We start from the raw sequence: 27,182 nt of genomic DNA on the forward strand, positions 1-27,182 counted from the left end.
AACGGTAATTGGATGGTATACCAAAGTTGAAACTTGCATTGTGTATTCAGCACGCAGTACAATAAGCGTTCTGTAATATTCTACAACAGTGTGTTTTTGTAACAGTTTCTGAGCACTTAGCTCTACTTTGTTTGAACTGTTATTGACTTGATTACTTCATATAAACTGAAGTCTGATGTGATGCAGTGCTGACAGATCAGGAAAAGTGATAATAAATCAAAACTTTATAAAGAATGACCTTGTAAAATGAATGCAGTATTCCTAGTTGTCACAAAATTTATATTTCCTACAACATTCACGCAATGGTTAGCACACTGGACTCTGATTCGGAAGGACGATGGTTCAAACCCACGTCCGGCCATCCTGATTTAGGTTTTCCGTGATTTCCCTAAATGACTTCAGTCACATGCCGGGATGGTTGCTTCAAAAGGGCATGGCCATTTTCCTTCATTATCTCTGACACTAACCGAGCTTGTTTCGTCTTTAATGACCTCATGTCGATGGGACATTATACCCAATCATCCATCGATCCTTCCTACCATGGTATTCATGTGAATGTAGTTTCTCAATAATCTGTTGTTCATAAAGCTTGCAAAATGTATGTGGTTTCATTGCAATATTTATTGTATACATTTAGTTTATTTCCGCCTTGCTGCTGCAAAGGTACATGTGGGAAGTTGACTGCAAAATAAGTACACAGTTGTGTGAAAGTAATGGATGCCTATAAATTAATTTTGTTATATGTTCAGTTCCATTTAATTCTTATCCCTACATTCAGGAATTTAGTTATTTCATGTTTAAAAGTCATGGAATTCTTGAAATGTCTTGGTTATGATGTGAGACCTTGATATCTAAGAAAATAATTCAGTCTTCATCAAACTTCCTGGCAGATTAAAACTGTGTGCCGGACCGAGACTTGAACTCGGGACTTTTGCCTTTCGCGGGCAAGTGCTCTACCACTTGCCTGCGAAAGGCAAAGGTCCCGAGTTCGAGTCTCGGTCGGGCACACAGTTTCAATCTGCCAGGAAGTTCCATATCAGTGCACACTTCACTGGAGAGTTAAAATCTCATTCTGCAGTCTTCATCACTTCACTTGAAATGATTACTAGTTCCAGCTATAGACAGTATTAAATATACACTCCTGGAAATTGAAATAAGAACACCGTGAATTCATTGTCCCAGGAAGGGGAAACTTTATTGACACATTCCTGGGGTCAGATACATCACATGATCACACTGACAGAACCACATGCACATAGACACAGGCAACAGAGCATGCACAATGTCGGCACTAGTACAGTGTATATCCACCTTTCGCAGCAATGCAGGCTGCTAGTCTCCCATGGAGACGATCGTAGAGATGCTGGATGTAGTCCTGTGGAACGGCTTGCCATGCCATTTCCACCTGGCGCCTCAGTTAGACCAGCGTTCGTGCTGGACGTGCAGACCGCGTGAGACGACGCTTCATCCAGTCCCAAACTTGCTCAATGGGGGACAGATCCGGAGATCTTGCTGGCCAGGGTAGTTGACTTACACCTTCTAGAGCACGTTGGGTGGCACGGGATACATGCGGACGTGCATTGTCCTGTTGGAACAGCAAGTTCCCTTGCCGGTCTAGGAATGGTAGAACGATGGGTTCGATGACGGTTTGGATGTACCGTGCACTATTCAGTGTCCCCTCGACGATCACCAGTGGTGTACGGCCAGTGTAGGAGATCGCTCCCCACACCATGATGCCGGGTGTTGGCCCTGTGTGCCTCGGTCGTATGCAGTCCTGATTGTGGCGCTCACCTGCACGGCGCCAAACACGCATACGACCATCATTGGCACCAAGGCAGAAGCGACTCTCATCGCTGAAGACGACACGTCTCCATTCGTCCCTCCATTCACACCTGTCGCGACACCACTGGAGGCGGGCTGCACGATGTTGGGGCGTGAGCGGAAGACGGCCTAACGGTGTGCGGGACGGTAGTCCAGCTTCATGGAGACGGTTGCGAATGGTCCTCGCCGATACCCCAGGAGCAACAGTGTCCCTAATTTGCTGGGAAGTGGCGGTGCGGTCCCCTACGGCACTGCGTAGGATCCTACGGTCTTGGCGTGCATCCGTGCGTCACTGCGGTCCGGTCCCAGGTCGACGGGCACGTGCACCTTCCGCCGACCACTGGCGACAACATCGATGTACTGTGGAGACCTCACGCCCCACGTGTTGAGCAATTCGGCGGTACGTCCACCCGGCCTCCCGCATGCCCACTATACGCCCTCGCTCAAAGTCCGTCAACTGCACATACGGTTCACGTCCACGCTGTCGCGGCATGCTACCATTGTTAAAGACTGCGATGGAGCTCCGTATGCCATGGCAAACTGGCTGACACTGACGGCGGCGGTGCACAAATGCTGCGCAGCTAGCGCCATTCGACGGCCAACACCGCGGTTCCTGGTGTGTCCGCTGTGCCGTGCGTGTGATCATTGCTTGTACAGCCCTCTCGCAGTGTCCGGAGCAAGTATGGTGGGTCTGACACACCGGTGTCAATGTGTTCTTTTTTCCATTTCCAGGAGTGTACAAGAGGAAAAACAAAATAAAGATATTGGAAATCCCTTTATTTTCTTATTGTTGCTTTGATGGCTATAAAGTTAGAACTAGATTAACCTTCAAATGAAATTAAATGTTACAAAGAGTTCTGTGATTCGTAATGAAGTTCTTATCTTTTTAAGTTTGTTGTGAGCAGTTTGTAAAATGAGTATTCTCAGATGGAAATTTAATAAGAGATGATTGCAAAAATAATCCTCAGATGGCTTGGGTGCATCACTTGTGTAGTAGGTAAGCAGTTATCTTTCATTGGCTTAATGGTTCAGGTCCTCAGTCAACTGGTTTAATTTCCCTAACACCTCATTTTATTTACAAAATGAGAAGTCAAAGTATCCAAACATGTCTTCCTCCACGTACCCCCAATTTACCACTACTTTGCTTTCTGAAACTGTAAGAAAGTTGAACAAATCAATGAAACGTAACTGAGAAAAGAACATGGTTGGAGATATAAAGCACTGTTACTGTTGACACAGGTCCTATTTCACCACAAATATTGCCACACATTGCAATAGAGAAATAAAATTTCTCTTTGTGATGGAAACATTAACTCTGTTGAATAAAATATAACGATATTTGACCTTGGTTTGCAAAGAGGACAGTTTTGAAAAGAAAGAAAAAAAACTTATTTATGTTAGGGAGTTTGAGAGATTGGTGGTGGCAACTGTGCACCAGTCTGTGGCAAGGTAATGGTGAATGTCACAATTGTGACACATTTTATTCAGAAAAAGAATGTGGTGAAGGAGATTAATGTTTGAATGGCAGTTACCTAGTGTGGTGAATGGTGGTTACTTAATAAACTGCCACATTAGGAGGAATCTGTTATCATCCTACCTTTTTTTAGCACACAAACATTTCTCAATAATTACTTGATGAAAGGGTTCTGTGCTAATAAACATAAATCCATCCATTTAAGTGTTCAGCCACCTTGTGCACTACAGGTAAAAGGATAAGTATCTGGATTTTCAAACTCTAAATGACTGTTACGTGGGTGCATTAAAAAGACCACTTTTTATAGGCAAAAGAATGCTGACAGCACTTTACGTAGACTAAGTTTCATTTGATTTGTTACCTGATTACAAAAGTTGAAAAAATTGACTGTAGTAGTAACACTTTAGAATGAACTGAAGAAAAACCTGTTTCATCATCATGTAAAGTGTGCACTGTACATATACAAAGGGTAATAACTAATTCTGTAGTACCTCCTTTCTTGCAGTCTCTTGTTACCAGCTATAGCAAATATTTGTCAGTCTTAAAGTAATATCATCATATTGTTGGTTAATGGGACTGCTAGTGTCTTCATTAATGTCATATGATAATATGGCTCTTGATTGTGTATGAGCATGAGGGCGTCATCATCATCATGCTTAAAGTATTAACTTAATCTGAAGTAAACAGTGTTACTTGTGCTGAAAAGAGTACCCAGGGATGACTATTTGTAAACATTTTGTAGTGAAATAAAGTAGACTTAAAAATTCTATGGACTAGACTGCTATTGCATTTGTATGTTAACATATTGCAGACCCAATTTGATAAGCAGCACATGGTAACATGTGTGGTCATGAAAACAACTGCAGGATAGATTTACTTAGGCACCTACAGTTTGTGATACAGGGTGCCCAGTGGAGATGCTGATTTCGAAATTAAATATCTTGAAAACTAAGATTGATAGATGAGTTTAACAAAGGGTATGTTTATTGTAAAGTCTGTAAGACTTTCACAGAAGTTTCAGAATAGTTAGAAAAGCTGCTAACAGATGGTACTCTAGTCACAATACATACTGCCAAAAATAGTGACACACATTTTAGAGCTATCAGTTCCACTATTGAGATGTGGAAGGTTAGTACCAAAGGAAAGGCTTGAAATCATGTATTTCAATGAACAAAAAGTTTTTATGGTACAGAAATACACAGAAAAATGCACAGTTATATGGCAAAAAGGTGCAGTGTCTGTATTTGATTTAATGTTCCAAAATGACCCAATATGAAAGCCATGCCCAAGCTCTTTGCCAAGTTTCAATGGAAAGGCTGTGTAGATGATACATTGGGGAACGTGGCCCCTCCCAGGCAAACTGTAGTTACTCCTGAAACTGTCGTCACTGTTTATGGAATTATTCAGCAAAGTCCAAGAAAATCTGTCTGAAGAATTGTAGCAGAGACTGGTTTGAAACATTAAAGCACACGGAAAATACTGAGACATGTTTCTATTCAAAATGCAAAGCTACCAGGCCTTGCATGTATGAGCTGAGAGACTTAGGGATGGCTTTGTGAACCAGATTCTCACAATTATTTATAATTAAGAATTTGATGTTGACCGCATCTCGTTCACAGATGAAGTATGTTCGACCTGAATGGTGTCATGAATAAATAAATCGGCAGTTTTGGAGTTCCAAAAAATATCAGTTTGTGTAAAGCGAAACCACTGTATTCTCCCAAAGTTACTCTTAGGGTTGCAGTTTGCTGCAGGAGCATCATTGACCCTATTTCATGCAAGAAAAGATAACTAGTGAATGTTAAATTAAAATTTTGGAGTTGTTATTTGCTACACAGCTAGTATTGGAGGATTGTCCAAGCACCAAGTGGTTCATGGAAAATGGAGCCAGACTACATCACATTGAACAGGTGTTTCACTTTCTTGGTGACTACTTTGGGAATAGCCATTGCATTGGATTATTGCACATTTGCTGGCACAGGGATATTCACCCGATCTGACTTCCTTAGAGTACTTTGTGGGAGAGCAGTGAGGGACACCATCCACATAAACCATCCCACCATGCTATACAAGCTTGAATTGACGATCTGTGTGGTATCTGAAGCCATTTCTGTTCATTCATAGCAAATTTCATTGTTCGTTTGCACCACCTCTGTACTGCAGATAGTGGATAATTTAAAAAGATCGTGATGTGATTGCAAAGACTTCTTGTGGAGGGCAAGTTTAATTATGCTCACTAATACTTTGAGCTGCACAGTGTACAGTGCCATCTGTGAGAAGTTTTTTGGACTACTGCAAAAGTTCTGTATAAAATCTTCATAGTTTTTACAATGAACATACCATCTGTTGCACTGGTTTGCTGATCTTTGTTTTAGAGATATTTAATTTTTAAAACAGTGCTTCTTCGCTGGGCACCCTGCACCACAAACTACAGGTGCCTAAATAGACCATGTCAGTCTAAAGTTTGCGTGCTGGATTAATAAAAACTAGAGAAAAGTCAGTGGTTTTAAAGCTTGGTGTTCGACATCCCCCTCCACCCAATTCAATACAGTGTACACTATGTTCATGTGACCTTGTTAAACTGTCAGAAAAATCCTTCTTTGGGATATTGCTTAACTCGCACATGACATTTGTGCCTTCTATGTCTCGGCGGAACATAAGATCCCATTATGCAGTTTGTCATTTTGTGATAGATTGATGTAAGTCTTGTCACTAAAGATTATTCACAAAGTCTTGTCACTAAAGATTATTCACGAAGTCTTGTCACTAAAGATTATTCACGAAGTCTTGTCACTAAAGATTATTCACGAAGTCTTGTCGCTTGTGATTATTATTTACAGAAAAAAATTAACTGCATTTTTCATTACAATCAAGTTGCAGCTGGTGTCCATGTGTCGTTTCTATTAATGAGTCGAGGTCTACGGAATGAACTTTGCACACTTTTCTCTTTCTCAAAACAGTCTGGATAATGTCTTGAACTCTTGTTTGAGACATTGCTCCATTATAATTTGTGGCATTAAAACATTGACACATTGGGGCCACACACCCAGTAGTTAGGTTTATCCTTGCTCACAACTGACTGGTTGACTGCCCACATGTTGTATACACTTGATAGTTCAAACTGCCACCATAGTCACTGCAGTGGTGCTGCTTATTTTCCTGGAATAATACGTCTGAAATTTATGGATGGTTGGTGTATTTGTTAGAAATATTGTTTGAATGACTCTTCATGTAAATGTGACAGAGTATCTTAACTAATTGTACCTTTTATTAATATTTATCAGTAAACTTTTATTTCTGTTGCAGTTGTGGGACATCAGAGAGGGTTCATGCAAGCAAACCTTTCCTGGCCACGAGTCTGACATCAATGCTGTAACGGTGAGTATATGGTACCATAGACTCCATTGAAATCTTTCAGTGCAAAAACTTCATGTGGTTATATTGCATCAATATTACTTGACAAAAGTGATGGGAAGTTAATTCAATGATCTTCAGATTAGGCAAAGAGAGAGAGTAGTTGTCAAAATTCATATTCTCAGAGTGTGTGAAGCTCATATTAGTTCCAATTAGTTTCTGCAGGTTGAGGTTTCTATTTGTGCCCTGGATATACATGTCTCTTTTTTTATGCATATGTCGAAATACTGATGATTGTCAAAGATGTCACTAGGTTACATTCCTCCTGCAAGTTGGGCTCTGTGTAGGGGTTTGTTCCCTATGTCTGCATTCACAGTTCCTTTTGTTGAGTTCTGCTGCGGCAAAAATTGCATTTTTAGCAGCTCCAGTGCAGGATACCAAGCTTTGTGGAGTTGGTACTCTGTGTCATAATTAATGAGGTTACTTTTGCCACCTGTATCTCTACTGACTCCTAGAACACTGTCCCAGTATATGGAAATTTGTGCCAAAGCCCTCATGTTTGTGTACATTGTGATACAATTAAATTCCAGACAGTGCTGAACAATGGCTGATTTAGTTACTTGGCATCTGATGTCCACTCCCCTAGTGATTTTGCCGACGTACGACACGTCACATTGGAAAGATGTATCATAAATTTCTGATCTTCATAAACCAAGGTCAGCTTCCACATGCCCAGAAGTCTTATTATAATGATATTAATGCTTCTGAGAATCTTGCAAATATTGTCAGAAATTCAGGCGCATGGGGCAGGTAAATTATGGCCTTTGCTTCATCTTGATCTTCTCTAATGTGTGTAGTGGCTAGTTGAAAGGCCTCTGAATCTGTCTGATTGTGCATCCATTTTTGCAGAAGACTGAGCCTAGAACTCTGTTTCTGATGTCTGGTGTGACAAGGTGTTTGCCCTCTGGACCAGTGCCTTAGGACTCCATTATTATGTGCTATGTGAAGACAGTTCGTAGCTTGCAGGTATAAATCAGTGTGCTTTGGTTTCTGATAACACGCTAGGCCAAATGACCCATCTGCTCTCCTTTTGACCAGTACATGCAAAAATGACAGATGGCCGTAACTTTCCAGTTCTGTGGCGAACTTTATATTCAGGTAGCATGAGTTAAGATGTTGTAAAATCTAATTGAGCCTTTTGCTATCATGAGGTCATGCCCTTTACCCGAATAAGCCTGCGAGTTTGTTTCTAGCTGTCTCTATGCTTCCTCCTCAAATGTCTCCAAGAACAGATTGGCAACCACTCGAGACAGAGGGCTGCCCATGGCCATTACTGTCTGCTTGTAATATTGGCCCCACACAGAAATATGTTAGTCCATATACAGTGTGTTTCGGAAGTGATGGTCAATAACTCGCACATGGAAAGTACAGGCCAAAAGTAGCTAAAAAGCTCCAATAAACACGGGTCCACAAATCAGCCGTTGCTGATGTATTGCATTAATTCAAGTTAGTTCCTAACTGTAAATGCCCCTGGATACCATGGTATTTGTATTGGTATCACAAGGTTTGAGATAGACTTTTGTTTATGCATGCACAACTAGTTCCCTTTCCCCCTCCATGCACTGTGCAGTACCAGCCTCACTGTTATGAATGGGAAGGCACCATGGACAGAGGTTGCCCTTTATGTATGACACAGCAAGTGGCAGTGCTCTTGAGGCTGCACGATTGTATGAAGAAGCTTTTCCTCTCTGCAGGCAATGTGACAGGCACCAGTGCCATAGAGAAACTGGGAGTTTTGCACACCAGGTATGAGAATGGTGGCCAAGATCAGCCGGCTGGGGTGACCGAGCAGTTCTAGGTGCTACAGTCTGGAACTGTGAGACCTCTACGGTCGCAGGTTCAAATCCTGCCTCGGGCATGGATGTGTGTGATGTCCTTAGGTTAGTTAGGTTTAAGTAGTTCTAAGTTCTCGGGGACTGATGACCTCAGATGTTAAGTCCCATAGTGCTCAGAACCATTTGACCCAGATCCATAAAACCAGATGTTGAGGAAATGGTGTAGGCCTACATGAGCGTCGGAGTGCTTCGAGGAGGATTGCTACCCAAGTGTGTGTCCTACTGAGTCATAACAATGTGTGGTGGAATTAACATTGGCAAGTACTCTGTCCATATCTCCAGCGAGTGCAAGCCTTCAATGATGCAGACCTCCCTCCTAGAGAGGGTTTCTCCCAATGGGTACAAAAGAAGTGTACCCTGAATCACCTGTTTGTAAGAAGTATTCTGCTCACGAATGAGGCTGGATTTACTTATGACGGTATTTCTCAACTAACATAACTGTCACATTTCGTCGAGTGTCAATCCTAATGCAACACATTTCATGACAACAGCAGCGTTATTTGTTGAACGTCAGGGCAGGACTGCTCAAAGACTGCATAATCGGATCACACTTTCTACCACAGAAAGTAACCGGACAGAAGTACATGTAGTTCCTGTGGACTGTACTTCCAGATGCACGTGATGATGGCTCACTGAACACACACCTGAACATGTGGTTCATGCACGACTGTGCTCCCTCACATTTTTATTTATGAGTGTGCTGGCTTCTAACTTGGACTTACAGTCAACATTGGTTAGGTAGAGCAGGGCCTATGCATTGGCCTCAAAGGGCTGGATTAAAAGTCCATGGACTTCGTTGTGAGGGGCATGTCAAAAGCCTGATCTATGCTACTGAGGTCAACTCTCTTAAGAAATTATACTTGTGGATCAAAGCAGCCTTCCAGGGTTTAGAGAATTCTCCAGAACTGCCAGAGAGGATGTGCAACTCATTTCAGACAAGAATTCAGTGTTGCATTCAGATGCACGGACAACATTTCAAGCACCTAATTTAACGTTTAGAAATGTCATGTGTTCCTAGAAGCTAATGAACTGAAACGGAAAGTGTTGTATCACAACAATAGTTGATTTGTGCACCAATGTTTATTGGAGCTTTCTAGCTACTTTTAGCATGTACATTCAACATGTGAATTATTGACCATCACTTCTGAAACACCCTGTATGTCTGAGCAGGTCTACTAGAGCATTATCAAATTTATCTATTCCAGTGAGTTTTTTCTGTGGTACTTTGGTAAACAGGGAGACCACATCAAAACTGACAATTACATGAGATTCTGTGATACGTAGTTGCTCAAGACACTAAAGAAGTCCTCAATTGTGGATGTGGTGAATCCACTTGCCCACATATGGGCTCAGTGACATTGGCACATCAATGTACCCACCAGGTAAGTATTTGAAGAAACTGGTGACAATTGGGTGTGTTGGCGTGCCCTGTTCGTGTACTTTTGGCAGTCCATACAGTTAATGTTGAACTGGTGCTCTAGACCATAGTTGTTAGAAAATAATTGTGCAGGCATGGCTGTTGCCTCAGAGCTGTGGTTGTCTTGTCCAGCCTGTCCGTAGGGTCATATTGTGAAGATATGTATGCTGCATCCTCCAGAAGTTAATCAACTTTCTCATCATAATCCCTCTGCTGCAAAATGAACATAGTTTCCTTTGTCTGCTGGCAAAACTACAATGCTGCAGTCTTCTAGAGCTTTTTAAGTGTCAGCATCTCACCACTGGAAATGTCAGATATTGGAGCTTTTGTCTTGAGTGCCCTGCAGGTCTGCCTATAGATGTGTTCTGTCACATCCAGTGGAAGTTTTGGCTACTTGCACCATTGCACTGATGATGAAACTTAAAATAGGCACATTCCTACCTGTAGGGTAGTGTCATCATACTGCATGCCACGTGGATTAATAAGTGAGCATCCTCCCACCATCTGCTGTGCTTCCTTAAATGTAAATTGAAACACCGCAGACTGGCACACTGAGGCATTTTTCCTGGTGCACTCTGCTGGGGACAAAGAGGCATTTTGTACCCAGTTCCAATCTTGATCTGCCAGGGAGGCCATGTCAAAGTCAAGGTTTAAAAGCTCCCTGGCCACCAAATCTAGCTTGACACGCAAGCAACTCTAATTGCGCGCGCGCGCGCGCACACACACACACGGGGGGGGGGGGGGGAATTAGAGTTGCTTGCGCGCGCGCGCACTACTGTGTGGATTCCTATACAGCTGCATTGTCATGGAAACTGGTGTCAAGAAAATCTTCTTTCAGCAGACCAAACATGTGGTAGGAACAGGGTCATGAATCTGGACTGTAAGGTGGATGTTAGTTGCCAGTGACTTCACTCAATTTTTTCCCTTCATTGTAGTAGTACACTGCAGCCTAGCAGTGTCATGCAAAACAATCACCAGTGACGATGGCTTGAGTACTTCCATTGCTTATTCCTACCACTGAAGCAATTTCAGAAAGATTTGTCTGGCCCCTTCTGCAATAAAGTCCTGTGTGGCATGAACGTCATCCACTGTGATGCTTGCACAGGGTCATCTTCAGTGGTTATGTCACCCACAGCTACCCATCCTGCCACAGATGTTTAATACCATTCATACACTTCGGTTTTCAAAGTGGTTCTTCCCCAAACTGCACAGAGCCTCATCAAAATTTCCAGATGTTTTGGGGCCTTCTTTCACAAGAAACTTAGTAATTTTGCACTTGGTGGCCTCACTTGAGTGATCATACCCTGCTAACTGTGGCATCACAGTGTGATTCTAGACATCCCCAGCAACATCCCGTCAAGGTTGCACACATTTCTGTTCACAACCACAGCTGTAAGATTTAAATTCTGGTTCATGTTCAATACGCCATCATACTCTTAAACCCTGAAACCTGTCCATAAGGGTTGAGATTTTCTCTGATCAGTCAGCCGCCACAGACAACTAAATGACAAGCACATGTTGCTTGATTATTGTCGTCGCAGATGGGCACAGTCAGCTGATATGGAGAGTCGCACAAGAACTCTCATATCTATGTAATATCCCTCAAACCATTCTCCACCAAGGGACTTGCCGCAATGGTTAGCACACTGGACTTGAATTTGGGAGGACTGCAGTTCAAACTCCCATCTGGCCATGAAGATTTAGCCTTTCCACATTGTCCCTAAATTGCTCCAGGCAAATGGAGGAATGATCCATTTGAAAAGGGCACGTCCTATTTTCTTCCCCATCCTTTCATAATCTGAGCTTGTGCTCCATCTCTAATGACTTTGCAGTTAACAGGACATTAAACTCTGCTTGCTTACTTCCTTCAAATCATTCTGACTGGCAGGTAGCAATGGGGTAGTATATTGTCTGACTGGACATACTTGTGACACTGTGATGTACTCTAAGTGAACAGTGAGTATAATTGATAGTTTCTTGTATTGGTGACTTGATACTAGATAGCAAACATATTAGAATATCCCTTGTATCTTATTTAAACATCACTGACACTTCCAAGTGAATCAGCTACTTGGCTGAACAGTTTGTGCGATGTGGGCAAGTGGGATATATCACCTCTTCGTGTTTCCGATGTGCTATTCTTGAGTGCCAGCGTGCACTGCTTAAACGTCTTCTCTTCAATAGCTGCTTTGTTTCTGTTGTGAATGAAATTTCATCACCATGTATTACCTTTGGTGTCTATATGTGCTGTTAAGCACACATTTTCAAGTAAGTTGGTAGTGTTTCTGAGTTCTCCTTGCAGTGATTTAAGAACAAAGTTCTGTAATTGTCATGCCTGCATTCTCAAACCACATCCCAATAGTTTAAATTGAGAGTTTATTTACTTCAGATATCTTCATCCCTACGGCATGTTTTGCTGTAGAAGTAACTTTATATCATCTCCTTCCATCTATGTATCAGCTTGATTTTGTAATGAGGTGAACTTGTAACTTGACCTCCTAACATACCTCTTGCTGTCTCAAAACTTTCAAAACTGTAACTTTTTTCTGTGTATTTTACTTTTTTGAAAATACATTGCTTTGGAAACTCATTCATATGTTCATCTCGAAAATCTAAGAAGATATTGTAGATGGAAGTGCATAAAAGGTATTATCCTAGATAACTTGGGCTCATAACAAGTCTCTACAGATGTTAATTAAAACACAATGTTTATTACATAGACATTTTTGAGTTAAAGATAAAAATCAGGCGATAGATAAGATACACATATGGCAGTCACACTAGAATGGTATTGGAAATCTGTTTTTGTATTACAGATTCTGAAGTGTGATGTGATGCACAAGGGGGACATGACACTGGGGCAGTAGTATCGCTTTCCTCTCCAGACACACTTCCCACATGCTTCTTGCTTCTTGGAGCAAACTATGCATACTAGTGTTGGATTGATCTTTTTCTCCGTTGATTCGGTGACTTCTGGGAAATGTCTGTCAGTTGAGGAGGGGGCATTCGTGGGTTAAGAGAAATGACACACACTTCGTATTTCTCAAATATTTTTTTCGAAAGGGTCTACATAAATTCCAGTGAGTCCTTTTTCCCTCATGGATTTGCCATACAAAATGAAATAACTTCAAAAAACAATTTGGTTTTAGAGAGCCTCATCATGTCTCGTGAGCTGTGCTTGCTCAACACAGGTACTCCCACCCATTTCTGTTCTACTATTGGGCCATTCTTTGCCATCAACCTCTCTTTCTGCTCTGCTGCTGCCGCCATAGACTGTTCAGTGGAAGTCATTGATGACCTTCATCTAGTGATCACTACCGACTCAGCATTCACTTACTGGATGGAGCATTACCTTAAGAGAAACCACCACAGTGGATGCTAAGCAGGGCTAACTGGATGCTGTTCAGCCCGTTGGCTGTGTTTGAACATAAGTGTTCAGGAATGGGTGGACCACATCAAACGAGTAATCCGTCGTGCTGCTGACTTACCAATCCGAAAGTCCTCAGGTCGTCTTAAGAAGCAACCAGTTGTTCTTACAACCATTGAGTGCCACTCAGCATAAGGGTCAGGCATGTGGCTCTTCAGTGGTTAAAGTTCTGCCCAACAGTGGCGAACCTGACAGCATCTTGGGTTAAAAGCATCCAACGCTTGATGTGCAATTAAGAAGTACAAGAAAAAGGTCATGGTAAGTGTTTCCAGACTCTATCGACCTTTCCACTTGATCCACAATAAGTATGGGAAACTATTAGGAGGATTTCTGGTCAACAGTCTCTTACCAGTAGTAGCAGTGTTGAAACAGGGGTGTCTCCAAACAATGCCGAGAGACATCACTCTCACACTGCCAGAGCATTTTGCAAAAACTACTGCCAATGCCAGCCAGGATCTGGCATCTCACCACTTCAGTGCAGCTGCAAAGGTGGAACAAGTTGAACTTCAGATCCCACAGTTCTGAGTCTTACAGCTGCCCTTTCTCCATGTGGGAGCTGCAGTTGGCACTGTCTGAGACTCATGAACAGCATCCAGTCACAACCAAATCTTGTACTGCATGCTTAGACATTAGCCAGCAGTTTCCAAGGAAATAATGCTTGAAAGTTTTACTCCTACATGGCAAACAGGTAACTTGCCCAACTTGTGGAGGGAGGCAATTCTGATACCTCTGCCCAAACTAGCCAAGGACTTACCATGTCCCAGTAGTTACTGGAGTGTCGCCTTTACTAGCTGTGTAGGCCAGGTGCTGGAGTGAATGATTAACCATCGTGTGGTCTGGTTGTTAGAGACCAGGCAACTTCATAGCCACTCACAGTGTGGATTCCAGAGATTTTAGTCCACTGTCACCAGCTTGATCCTACTACAGGTGGCTGTTACGCAGGCTATCTTATGTAAACACACTGTCCCACTATATTCTTTGATATCAGCAAGGTGTACAATACAACTTGGAGTTCCTCATGTTTTATTTTTATTTTTTTACATACACTTCAAGTTCCGCAGGACCAAATTGAGGAGCTAACCTCAGATCATGGAACGTGTCAGCATATGAAATTACAACATAAAAGTAATAACAGGTAAAAGTAAATGTTTATGAACCCGAAAAAGTCACTCCATAAGTTTACTTAAACGCAGTTAACAATACAAGAAGAATCAGCTTAATTTTTCAAGAAACTCCTCAAACCCATGAAGAAACTCTTCAGTTTCGGTTTGAAAGTGTGTGGATTACTGCTAAGATTTTTGAATTCAGGTGATAGCTTACTGAAAATTAGTAAAGCAGTATACTGCACACCATTCTGCACAAGAGTTAAGGAAGTACAATCCAAATGCAGGTTTGATTTCTGCCAAGTATTAACTGAGTGAAAGCTGCTTATTCTTGGGAATAAGCTAATATTGTTACGAAGAAATGACAGTAAGGAATATATACATAGAAAGAAAGATCCTTTATCATTTAGCTGCAGTAGTCAGCAACTGGAAGCAGTTAATTCCATAAATTATCTGGGAGTAGGCATTAGGAGTGATTTAAAGTGGAATGATCATATAAAGTTGATCGTCAGTAAAGGAGATGCCAGACTGAGATTTATTGGAAGAATCCTAAGGAAATGCAATCCGAAAACAAAGGAAGTAGGTTACAGTACACTTGTTTGCCCACTGCTTGAATATTGCTCACCAGTGTGGGATCTGTACGAGATGGGGTTGATAGAAGAGATATAAAAGATCCAACGGAGAGCTGCGTGCTTCGTTACAGGATCATTTACTAATCGCGAAAGCATTACAGAGATGATAGATAAACTCCAGTGGAAGACTTTGCAGGAGAGACGCTCACTGGCTCGGTATGGGCTTTTGTTGAAGTTTCGAGAACATACCTTCACCGAGGAGTCAAGCAGTATATTGCTCCCTCCTACGTATATCTCGCGAAGAGACCATGAGGATAAAATCAGAGAGATTAGAGCCCACACAGAGGCATACCAACAATCCTTCTTTCCACAAACAATATGAGACTGGAATAGAAGGGACAACCGATAAAGGTACTCAAGGTACCCTCCGCCACACACTGTCAGGTGCCTTGCGGAGTATGGATGTAGATGTAGATATAGATATATTGAGAGGTCTATGTCAAAATACCCAGACTCGTGAACAGGGGTCGACAAGAGGTTCGCGACTTACACCACATATTGCCCAAAAATTGAGCCAAAAATATCCTTTTAGAATGGGAAGAGTTACCCCAAAGTATAATACCATATGACATGAATGAATGAAAATAAGCAAAGTACTGTTCGAATAGTAAAAATGGCAGGATTAAGTCTTCGAACAAGATCCTGAACGTGGGCTTTCCACGACAGCTTACTATCTATCTGAACACCTAGAAATTTGAACTGTTCAGTTTTAGTAATCATATGCCCATTCTGTGAAATAAAAACGTTAGATTTTGTTGAATTGTGTGTTAGGAACTGTAAAAACTGAGACTTAACTGTGATTTAGCGTTAGTTTATTTTCTACAAGCCACGAACTTGGGTCATGAACTACACCATTTGAAACTGAGCCAGTGTTGCACACAACCTCCTTTACCACCAAGCTAGTGTCATCAGCAAACAGAAGTATCTTAGAGTTACATGTAATACTAGAGGGCATATTTATATAAATAAGGAACAGGAGTGGCCCCAACACTGATCGCTGGGGCACCACCCATTTGACCGTACCCCACTCAGACCCCCACATGACAGCCATTCTCAACATTGTGAATAATGACCTTTCGCTGTGTGTTGCAAAAGTAAGAGGTGAACCAGTTGTGAGCTACTCAATATATTCTGTAATGGTAAGACTTCTGGAGCAATATTTTGTGATACACACAATCAAATGCCTTAGTTAAATCAAAAAATATACCTAGCTTCCGAAATATTTTGTTTACCTTATCCAGTACCTCACAGAGAAAAGAGAATATAGCATTATCAGTTGTGAAATGACTTCTAAAGCCGAACTGTATATTTGATAGCAAACTGTGGATATAAAATGATCAATTATCCTTGCATACACAGCCTTTTCAATAACTTACGCAAACACTGATGGCATAGAAATATGTCTGAAATTATCCACATTATCCCTTTCTCCCTTTTTAAAAAGTGGCTTTACTACTGGGTACTTTAATTGTTAAGGAAACTGACCATTTGTAAAGGAAAAATTACAAATATGGCTAAATTCAGGGCTAACATGTGCAGCACAGTACTTTAATATTCTGCTGGACACTCCATCATAACCATGAGAGTCCTTAGTCTTCAGTGATTTAATTATTGACACAATATCCCCCTTATCTGTATCACAGAGGAGTATTTCAGGCATCAATCTCAGAAAGGCATTTGCCAAGTAAGTAATAGGATTCCCAGTAGAAAGTAAATTTTTATTTAATTCACCAGCAAAGCTCAGAAAATGACTGTTAAATACTGTATATTCATCTGATTTATCAGCAACAGAAACATTTTTACTATGAACTGACTTTATATCATCAATCTTGTGCTGCTGACTAGACACTTCCTTCACAACTGACAATATGGTTTTAATTTTATCCTGTGAATTAGCGATTCTATTTGCATACCACATACTCTTTGCCTTCCTAATAACATTTTTAAGCATATTACAATACTGTTTGTAATGGGCTACTCTAGCTTGATTGTGACTACTTCTAACATTTTGATAGAACTCCCACTTCGTTCTACGTGATCTCCTTACCCCACTAGTCAGCTACCCAGGCTGCCTATTACTGCTAGTGCCCTGTTTAGAATGCTCTAATGGAAATAAACTCTCAAAGAGCATTAGAAATGTGTTATGGAAAGCATTATATTTGTCAACTATGTCATCGGCACTATAAACATCCTGCCACTCTTGTTCCTTGACAATGTTTAAAAAACTCTCTATTGCTGTTGGATTAACTTTCCTACATAGTTTGTAATTAAATATGACATTTGTTTGAGTACTAAAGCCTTTTCAGTGTTAAAATTTGTGCATCATGGCCTGAAAGGCCATTAACCCTTTTACTAACAGAATGCCCATCTAGTAATGAAGAATGAATAAAAATATTGTCTATGGCTGTGCTACTGTTCCCCTCCACTTTAGTTGGAAAAACACTGTCTGCATCAGATCATTTGAATTTGAGATATACCAACATCCTTCATCTTGCACCATCATATACAAAATTAATATTGTGGTCACCACATACAACTAATTTCTGGTACTTCCTACAAAGTGAATCAAGAACCCTCTCTAGCTTCACCAGAAATGCTCTGTAGGCAGAGTTAGGGGACCTATAAACAACAACAATTAGAAGTTTAGTTACACTAAATTCAACTGCCCCTGCACCACATTCAAATATCTGTTCAGTGCAGTGCTGTGGTAAGTCTATGGACTCAAATGGAATACTGTTTCTTACATATATAGCCACTCCCCCACCCCAACTTGAAAAACAACCAGCTAATCTGTATCCTGGTAAAGGAAGCCTCTGAATTGTTAAATAATACCTCTTATATTTTGATGAAATATACTAATTCCTTCCCTACTTGGAAACATAACATCCTCTGAAGGGGAGCCCTTAGTTAGAGGGACTTCCTTTAAGCTGGTATACCTATCAGCTGACTACAATCTAAAACAGGTGCAGCTCTAATGCCTACTACAGGAATTTTTCCATGAGTGATACCACCACCCACTACACGGTCACCTATAAGCTTTGCCAGCCTCCCCTTCCCATACTTAGAGGTGCAGGCCATGCCTAGTGAATTCCAATCTACTGATAGACCCAACTGGCACCACTGAGATGTAACCCCAGCCCTCAGCGCCCTCTCCAGCCCTATCTTAACGTGCCTAACATCGCATTAAGATGAGGCCGATCATGATGCTGAAACAGTTGCACGAAATGCACATTAGTGCCACCAATTTGAGTAGCTATCTTTACTAGGTCACCACTTACATCATATTCCCCGTCCCAATCAAGACTGTTCCCTGCTCCACCCACTATCACTACCTGATCCTCCTCTGTAAAATTCCTACATAACTCCCCTATGCTGTCAGTCACTTGAGCCAACCCTGCACTAGGCTTCACAGTGCTGGTGACCTGGTACTCACTCCCAACACTTCCAGCAACTGCTGGCCCACACCCCTACCGTGCGGACTACCTAGCATCAGAGCTCTCTTCTTTCTGTTAGACTTTACAACTGACATATGCCTCCTAACTGCTGAGGACTGCTGCATGTCCGTACATCTACAGCTACACGAGGATCCTCTCCACTCAACTCTGACAGTTGGTCAAATCCATTGAATATACGAAAAGCATAACTGTCTAGATACCTCCTCTTCCTAGCTGCCTTCTTGTCAACTGCCAGTTCCCATTCCCCACCACCCTTTTCCCTCCCAAACCTATCTAGTTCCTTTCTTTGCACATTGTAACTGCACCTGAAGGGTTACGTTCCTGCTCCTCTATCAACTTACTTCCACTGCTTATTTCTATCTTCATACAGTCCTTGCTGTTGACATCCTGTTTTAGGTCCCAAGGTGGTAATATGCTGTTGGATCATTTTTAGCAGGAGAATGGGGTACCTCAGGGCAGTGGTTTGCAACACTGCTGGAGGAAAAGAAAACGGCAACATCATCCACAGATGAGCAGCACTGTACACAGACTCCTAACCATAGATCTGTATCTTCTGCCTGCTTGGTGACCATTTGTGCTTGCAGAAATTCCTTCTAAAGCAGTGAGATGAAGTGGGGAATTTTTTTAAACAATTTATCCTTTGGCATCTGTGGAAACATGGTACTGTCAAAGAGAAATTTTGCAGAAGATTGTAGCCTTGAACAATGAGCTGTTTCAGTATCCCTTTTATTTTGTTCTGTGGCATACCCATCGAAGACTACCACAGTATTTTGATCATGTCACTGTACATAGTTGCAAGACTTTCAAAAATAGTAGAAAAATGTTCGCTCGGATACCATTGAACTCTGTGTAGGAGGTAGCCACCATCTACATCATCAGCTTTGCTCTTTCCCATTTTTGTTTCACTTGGTAATGGCGTGAAGGTAGAGTAAAATGTGGATTTTGTTCCTTTGAGAATGTATTCCGTAGAAATTACACGAATCTCATGAACTAAGTCTATATATTGCATGAATAATTACTTAAAGATATTACATTCAGGAATACTATTTTTACTGAGGATGGTATATTCATTTTAAAGTCCACTTTCACTAAAATTGTTACGCAACATTATTGGTTTGTATAGGGAGTAATTACAAACATTTTGTATGACTCTTGGAGGAAATTAAATCCTTTACAAAATTAGCTGTTATGCATTTTGCACAACATTGAACTAAAAAAAAGTCTCAGTAGCGGTTCAGAATTTTCCAACACGTTATATATGAAACTTGCAGGAAACTTAACGCACTTCAAAATTGGTAAGCACATATTTTTACCAAAAATGCTCTGTAAGCGATGTACTGATCAAAAACTGGAAAAAGTAGCATTTCTTAGCACTTTTTTTGAGATGGCAAATAATTCACAAGGGGGAAGGGTCTAGAACTTTGGTTTTCATGCTAAGGATAATACATAAATGTACCTGAAAACTAAAGTTACTCCACTGTTATCAACCCAACCCCTTTTTCAGAACTGTGTCTACTGGGCTGATAGTGAGAATCTGTATTGTCATCAGAAGATTGGGGTGCATTAGATGATGCAGTTACCTGTAGTGAAGTGCTCGAAAAAGAAAGAAAAAAAAATGCTGCACATACATTTAGTTTGGTTTCATAAGCTTTAAAAGTGGTGTTGATTGGCAGCTTATGTTAAACGCTCAAGAATGTTAAACTGTATATAACAGAATGGCAAACATACTACCTATGACTGTGTTAGTGCATTGCAGTTGGAATCAGTCAACTCACATAAATAACAGGGGTGCAACAATTTGAATTAATATGAAAAGGATCATTGCATAGGCCGTTGTAAGTGAACAAGCTGGAAAATGAAACAGCATATCAGGAATGTGGTAAAACATCAAATCTCTGACATCGCTGCAGCTGGAAAAAGATCCTGCAAGAATGGGACCAACGATAAGTAACGAGAATCGTTCAACGTGACAAAGTGCAACCCTTCTGCAAATTGCTGCTGATTTCAGTGCTGGGTCATCAGCAAGTGTCAGTGTGCGAACCATTCAACGAAACATCATTGATATGGGCTTTTGGAGCCGAAGGCCCACTCTTATACCCTTGATGTTTGCAAGACACAAAGCTTTACACCTCGCCTGGGTGTGTCAACACGAACATTGGACAATTGATGACTAGGGACATGTTGTCTGGTGAGAAGAGTCTCGTTTCAAATTATATCAATCAGCTGGATGTGTAGAGGTATGGAGACAACCTCATGAATCCATGGACCCTGCATGTCAGTAGGGGACTGTGCAAATTGGTGGAGGCTCTGTAATGGTGTGGGGTGTGTGCAGTTAGTTATATGGGACCCTTGATATATCTAGATATGGCTCTGACTGGGGACACATACATAAGCATTCTGTCTGATCGCCTGCATCCATTCTTGTCCATTGTGCATTTTGATGGACTTGGGCAACTCCAGCAGGACAATGGGACACCCCACACATTTCTACAGAGTGGCTCCAGAAACTCTCATCTTACCTTAAACATTTCTGCTGCTTGCCAAACTCCTTAGAAATGAACATCATTGAGCATATCTGGGATGCCTTGCAACATGCTGCTCAGAAGAGATATCCACCCCACTGTGCTCTTACAGATTACCTTAGCAGTCCCATAAGATTTCACACACATTTGTACATTCTTACGGATTTATGGACAGCCCTATAGGATTCATGGTGTCAGTTCCCTCCAGCACTACTTCAGACATTAGTCTAGTCCATCCCACATCTTGTTGCGGCACTTTTGTGTGCTGTAGACCATATTAGACAAGGGTACCAGTTCTTTTGATGCGAAATTTAGTGGGTCAAGTAAAGTTCAGCTGCAGTAGCCAGTTCTCAACCTAGTGACATTACAAAACAACACCATTTTTTGTGCAAGTAAGAGTTAAAAGGAGTTACAAACACAAAATACATTAAGTAAATGCATGAATACACCACATTCACATTACTGAAGCTTGGACTTTGATTATCAGCTGTGTAACTAATGAGTGCAGATAACAACTGAATTCATAACAATTCTAGGTGACGGTTCACAATTATCATTAATTTAAGATCTAGGCACTCAGTGGCTGGGTGAGAATGGGAAACCAGAAAAATTTGCAATGAAAGACGATGTACAACGCGTTCTACCACAGCCAGTAATGATTGAACGCATCTTACAACAATGTTTTCCTGGCTAGACTATCAGTAAATATTCAATTTCTATTAAGCTGTTAGAAACAAAACTAGTAGTATGGTGCCATCCATAAATTACCTCGCATAAATATCATGATTTTTGGAGGGGCCGTCTCCTTGTTTCAGGTGGCCACGTGATTGCCCCACCCACCCCCTTGTATGAAGAAACATTTTGCAGTTTTAAATTTAGAAATAATTAAATTTAAACACTTCCGGAATTGTGCATTTCTGTATAAAATCATTTGTCATAAAATCAAGAATATATCAAAAGTTTTAGAAAATTCGTAAAACATAACATACAAAATTTAATCATTTTGTGTCCAAGAACTTTGATCCCATTTCTTTATATTACTTACTGTTGGCATAGCAGTTAACTGTGTTCTCGATTTGGTTAATGTTGGGAACATTATAGGTATTCACATCATTTTCATCCAACAATACAGCATTGTGATCGTTCATCAAATAAAGAACTCCCCTGCCATGTCTACCTGCAATTTTTTGAGGATGAATCTGAGCAATACCTCTTGTTGGCTCTTGCATGTGTTGGTACAGAACTTGCTTCAGATGTGATACATAGTAACAATGGAGTAAATTTACCATTGGGGTCATCATTTCCTACAGGACACATACATGTCTGAAGTATGTTTAATACAAACAGGTGGCAGAAAAAACCCCATATCTCAATAACTGCCACAAGCTAGTTTGTCAGACTGCAACACATAACCTCACATTTTATAAATTGTGAAAAATATTGTGATTCACATGGGTGATTTGCATACTACGTACAATCATTTGTCAATGTCCTAGCCTGTATAATATAGTGTCTGGTATCTGTTGGCACAGAACACCGATAAGTTCTCAACTAAGAGACACCATTTGTCACTCTGCTGTGTTCAATGCACTTCTTCCTGGAGCATTTGTAGCAGTGTATATTGCATCAAAGTTAAAATATTTTATGTTGCACAGCTGAAACTGTAACTCATATATTTTTGTTGGGACCATTATCACAAGTGGAAGCAAACATTGAGTTCATTAGAGGAAGAATGTTTTCCACTACAAATCTGTACAAATGTAAGCCCAATGTGTGTCCATCTTTCCTTTATTAAGATAACTGCATAAACTGAGGGAAAAAGTTTATTTTTCAATGACCGCAAAGTTATAGTCAGGTAATTTTATACAGTAGTCAAGGTGCCTTAATATTGGCTCTTGAGCATTTACTGTTGTAATAGCTAATGGCACATCTGCTTTGTCATCCAAAGATAAAAATAATACTTGACCTTGGCCCAAAACTGAAGCTAAAGGTTCAAGGTTTCTTGTAGTAGCTGTAAAGAATTTGTCATCTTTATGCATTACATGAAGCAAAGTGTCATTTGTACAGTTTAACTGGAACAGTTACCACTTCCCCCCCCCCCCCTCCCCCCCATGTTGTTTCATCAGAGGAGGAAGCCTTCTTTACATGCTTTGGCTTGTAAATCGTAGTGTTTTGCAGCACCTTTTAACCTCAGTGCAGAATCGGTCATCAGCTGCACCACCAAAAACTGCAATCTCTTTTGGGACTTAGCAGCTTGTGGTGTGGCAATAGCGTTCTCGTTTCCCACGCCCGGGTTCGATTCCCGGTGGGGTCAGGGATTTTCTCTGCCTCGTGATGACTGGGTGTTGTGTGATGTCCTTAGGTTAGTTAGATTTAAGTAGTTCTAAGTTCTAGGGGACTGATGACCATAGATGTTAAGTCCCATAGTGCTCAGAGCCATTTCTTTTGGGACTTAAAGTAAACCAGATTTATTCTCTTCTACTCTAGGCTGACAAACAGTATTTCAAATTTTAAGAGTTGCTGCTAAGTTGGAATTACTTGTACAAATTCGTAGAATTTGTTTTTAGAACTAAAACTTTAGTCTGTCGTTTGGCTGTGCTGATCTTTCTCTTAGGTACGTTTCTTTCCTGTTGAAAAGCTTTATTGAATGCTGTTATTCTTTTGTTGCTTCATCTGTTGCCGCCATGCCAGAATTGCATTCTAAAAGCAAGCTATTGAGCTCAGATTCTAGTCCTACAATTTTATTCCGTTCTGACAAGGGAGTTGATTTTGGTACTGTTCGAGGTAACAGGCTTCCTGTTACCTATATCTTCAGTCTCTCCTGGTATGTCCTGGTTGGTTCCTTCCAGCAGTCAAACGTAAACATGTAAAATGTTGAGTATGGGCATCTTGCACACGACCTTGTACCTTCAGAGATTGCGTCCAGCATGCAGAAAGATGCGGTGGCTGATTTTGCTTTATAAGTAGTGAACAATTACTGAACATAATTGATGGGCTTATTCTGTTTTTCAATTTGCCACATAACACACAACATATTTTTTGTGGTGCAGAACAAAATGTTAAATATAAAACTCTCTTGCTTTTACACCCACGGGCAATAGTTGTTCGGCAGTTTTGACGACTCGGAAATTAAAAAAAAGTGTCCTTTCTTTCTTCAGTTTTATTTGCAATTCTTTGATTTTGGGAACCACTTCACCTTCAACATTGTCACTTTTTCAAACATCTCTACAAGGTATTGACTTTGTCTTGTAGATTTTATTTTTGTCAGCATAAACTTCACTGCAAACTTCATATAGTTTGCGCTAAAGAAAACTGAAATCATTTTCTACTCATTTTAAATTTATTAGATAAATCAGTCACAATCACAAAAAAGTAGAACCAAAGAAGCATGTCCATTACTCAGCAAAAGTAGAATTTTGATGGAATGGTATAAACAGTTCGACAGAAATGAAATCAGAGCAGTGGCAGTTCATATGAAAGTCTGACGTGTGACATCATAGGTGCAGTCAGCATGAACAAGAATCACATTTCATGGGTGCCTTGTCAAAAAGTGATTTTTTTATGTTGTCAGTCTTCAGACTGGTTTGATGCGGCCCGCCACGAATTCCTCTCCTGTGCTAACCTCTTCATCTCAGAGTAGTACTTGCAACCTAAGTCTTACATTATTTGCTGGATGTATTCCAATCACTGTCGTTCTGTACGGTTTTTGCCCTCTACAGTGTGTTAACTGTAAGACGGCGGAGTTGAGGGGAGTGTGGGGAGAGAGAAAGCAAGCATTGACTGGCGAGGGGAGGGAAGAGGAGCCGTTGGGGGACAAGGCACGCCTACCGGTCGCAGTGCTGGCACTACAAATTGCGCGTCATGCTTACACGAAAGGCTTGGATGTAAAACTCGCTTTTACTATGCGCTCACAAACCATGAAACGAGATTGCCAGTGCACAATGTCTGGTCGGTCTAAGAACACATTCCTCTTGTTTTCCACCTTACGTCATATGAATCCCATAGACAAAAGTACTTTTCTCAGTGAGACAATACTCCACTTCCAGTCTATTTTGTCGTACAAAACTGGAAGCAGTGTTCGCAGGCTCGGCACAATCTTCCGCACTGAATAAAATTCCACTATCGTGTCGCGAATGACGCGCTGGTTGAAATCATAGATCATTACTTCGATTTCTCCACTTGTTTTCCTAAGTTAAAAGAGAGAGAAAGATTTATAAGAAAATGCCTTCTGCACTGCATGTATTTTTTTAAATTTGGAAATGTACTGTAATATGAATGTGTTTCGAAATAACACAGTAACCAGTGGTGTTTCCATACAAAGCAATACGGTAGCAAGGAAAAATGAAATATAAGGTAATTTGGACGAAAAAGGGGCTCCTTCAAAGTGATCGCGAACAAAATATTTGAAATGGAAACTCGCCTTTTCTTGCCAGGCATTTGTGGTGATACACCAGGATGATTCTTGGAAAACTGTTTGAATCTTCGAATGCTATGCATGCTTTGTCCTGTGTATGTAGCAGCTCTCACTGAAGATTTGTAAATGGGGTGAAGCAATTTTTTCTGCGCCCTTTCCCTTTCGCAGCATTCAATAACACGAAATATAATTTTGCGAGCATTGCTACGTAATACCGGTTTCCTTCTAACCGTTGGCCTACTAGTAGGGGTTGTTGGCGACTTCTGAGGTGGGCCAGCAACTGCCTCTTCACTCATTTTGATAATGTTTAGCACAACTGCACAATAAAAACTCGCAGAACAGTACAGCGCAAAACAATAACGAAGCAGACGACAATGGCTACCTTGTACAACACAGTAAGCTACGTAATGTTGGCAGCAGTCGAAACTGCGTGCCTACTGAAGCCTCCCGACGTTTACAGACTTCTACTGATCCAGGACTAGGGAGAGGTCTGCCATCTAAAAGTTTACACACTGTAGTACCGTGGAAGTCTTTGCTCCATGTCTTAACAGATTTCCTACCATCCTGTCCCTTCTCCTTATCAGTGTTTCCACACATTCCGTTCCCCTTCGATTCTGCGCAGTACCTCCTCATTCCTTACTTTATCAGTCCACCTAATTTTCAATATTTGTCTGTAGCACCACCATTCTCTTTTATTCTTGCTTTCCCACAGTCCATGTTTCACTGCCATACAATGCTGTACTCCAGACATACATTCTCAGAAATTTCTTCCTCGAATTAAGGCCGTTATTTGATATTAGTGGACTTCCCTTGGCCAGGAATGCCCTTTTTGCCATTGCTAGACTGATTTTGATGTCTTCCTTGCTCCATCCATCATTGATTATTTTACTGCCTAGGTAGCAGAATGCCTTAACTTCATCTACTTCGTGGTCATCAATCCTGATAAGTTTCTCACTGTCCTTATTTCTAATACTTCTCATTACCTTTGTCTTTCTTCGATTTACCCTCAATCCATTCTCTGTACTCCTTAGACTGTTCATTCTGTTCAGCAGATCATGTAATTCTTCTTCACTTTCACTCGGGATAGCAATGTCATCGGTGAATTGTCTCATTGACCTTTCACCTTGAATTTTAATTCCACTCCTGAACCTTTCTTTTATTTCCATCATTGCTTCCTTGGTGTACAGATTGAACAGTAGGGGCAAAAGGCTACATCCTTTTCTTACACCCTTTTTAATATGAGCACTTCATTCTTGGTCGTCCACTCTGATTATTCCCTCTTGGCTGTCATACACATTGTATATGACCCGTCTCTCCCTATATCTTACACCTACTTTTTGCAGAATTTCAAACACCTTGCACCATTTTATATTGTCGAACAGTTTCTCCAGGTCAACAAATACTATGAACGTCTCTTGATTTTTCTTTAGTCTTGCTTCCTTTATTAACCACAATGTCAGAATTGCCTCTCTGGTGCCTTTACCTTTCCTAAAGCCAAACTGATCGTCATCTAGCGCATCCTCAATTTTCTTTTTCATTCTTCTGTATATTATTCTTGTAAGCAACTTGGATGCATGAGCTGTTATGCTGACTGTGTGGTAATTCTCGCACTTGTGAGCTCTTACCATCTTCGGAATTGTGTGGATGACTCTTCTCGTAAAGTCAGAT

The 27,182-nt window shown here is 41.0% G+C and overlaps 1 protein-coding gene across 3 annotated transcripts in view; it reads left to right on the plus strand.

Annotated features, from left to right (window-relative positions):
* The window catches only part of LOC126184894 (guanine nucleotide-binding protein G(I)/G(S)/G(T) subunit beta-1), a 70,302-nt gene that overhangs the window by 29,921 nt on the left and 13,199 nt on the right, over positions 1–27,182 (plus strand). For all 3 annotated transcript variants that reach the window (XM_049927525.1, XM_049927527.1, XM_049927526.1), the window contains exon 7: positions 6,602–6,673. In XM_049927525.1, coding sequence (XP_049783482.1) covers positions 6,602–6,673 — 72 coding nt within the window. The remainder of the gene's footprint in view (positions 1–6,601; positions 6,674–27,182) is intronic.

Source organism: Schistocerca cancellata, chromosome 4 (assembly GCF_023864275.1).
Source record: "Schistocerca cancellata isolate TAMUIC-IGC-003103 chromosome 4, iqSchCanc2.1, whole genome shotgun sequence".
In the NCBI taxonomy this organism is placed as follows: domain Eukaryota; kingdom Metazoa; phylum Arthropoda; class Insecta; order Orthoptera; family Acrididae; genus Schistocerca; species Schistocerca cancellata.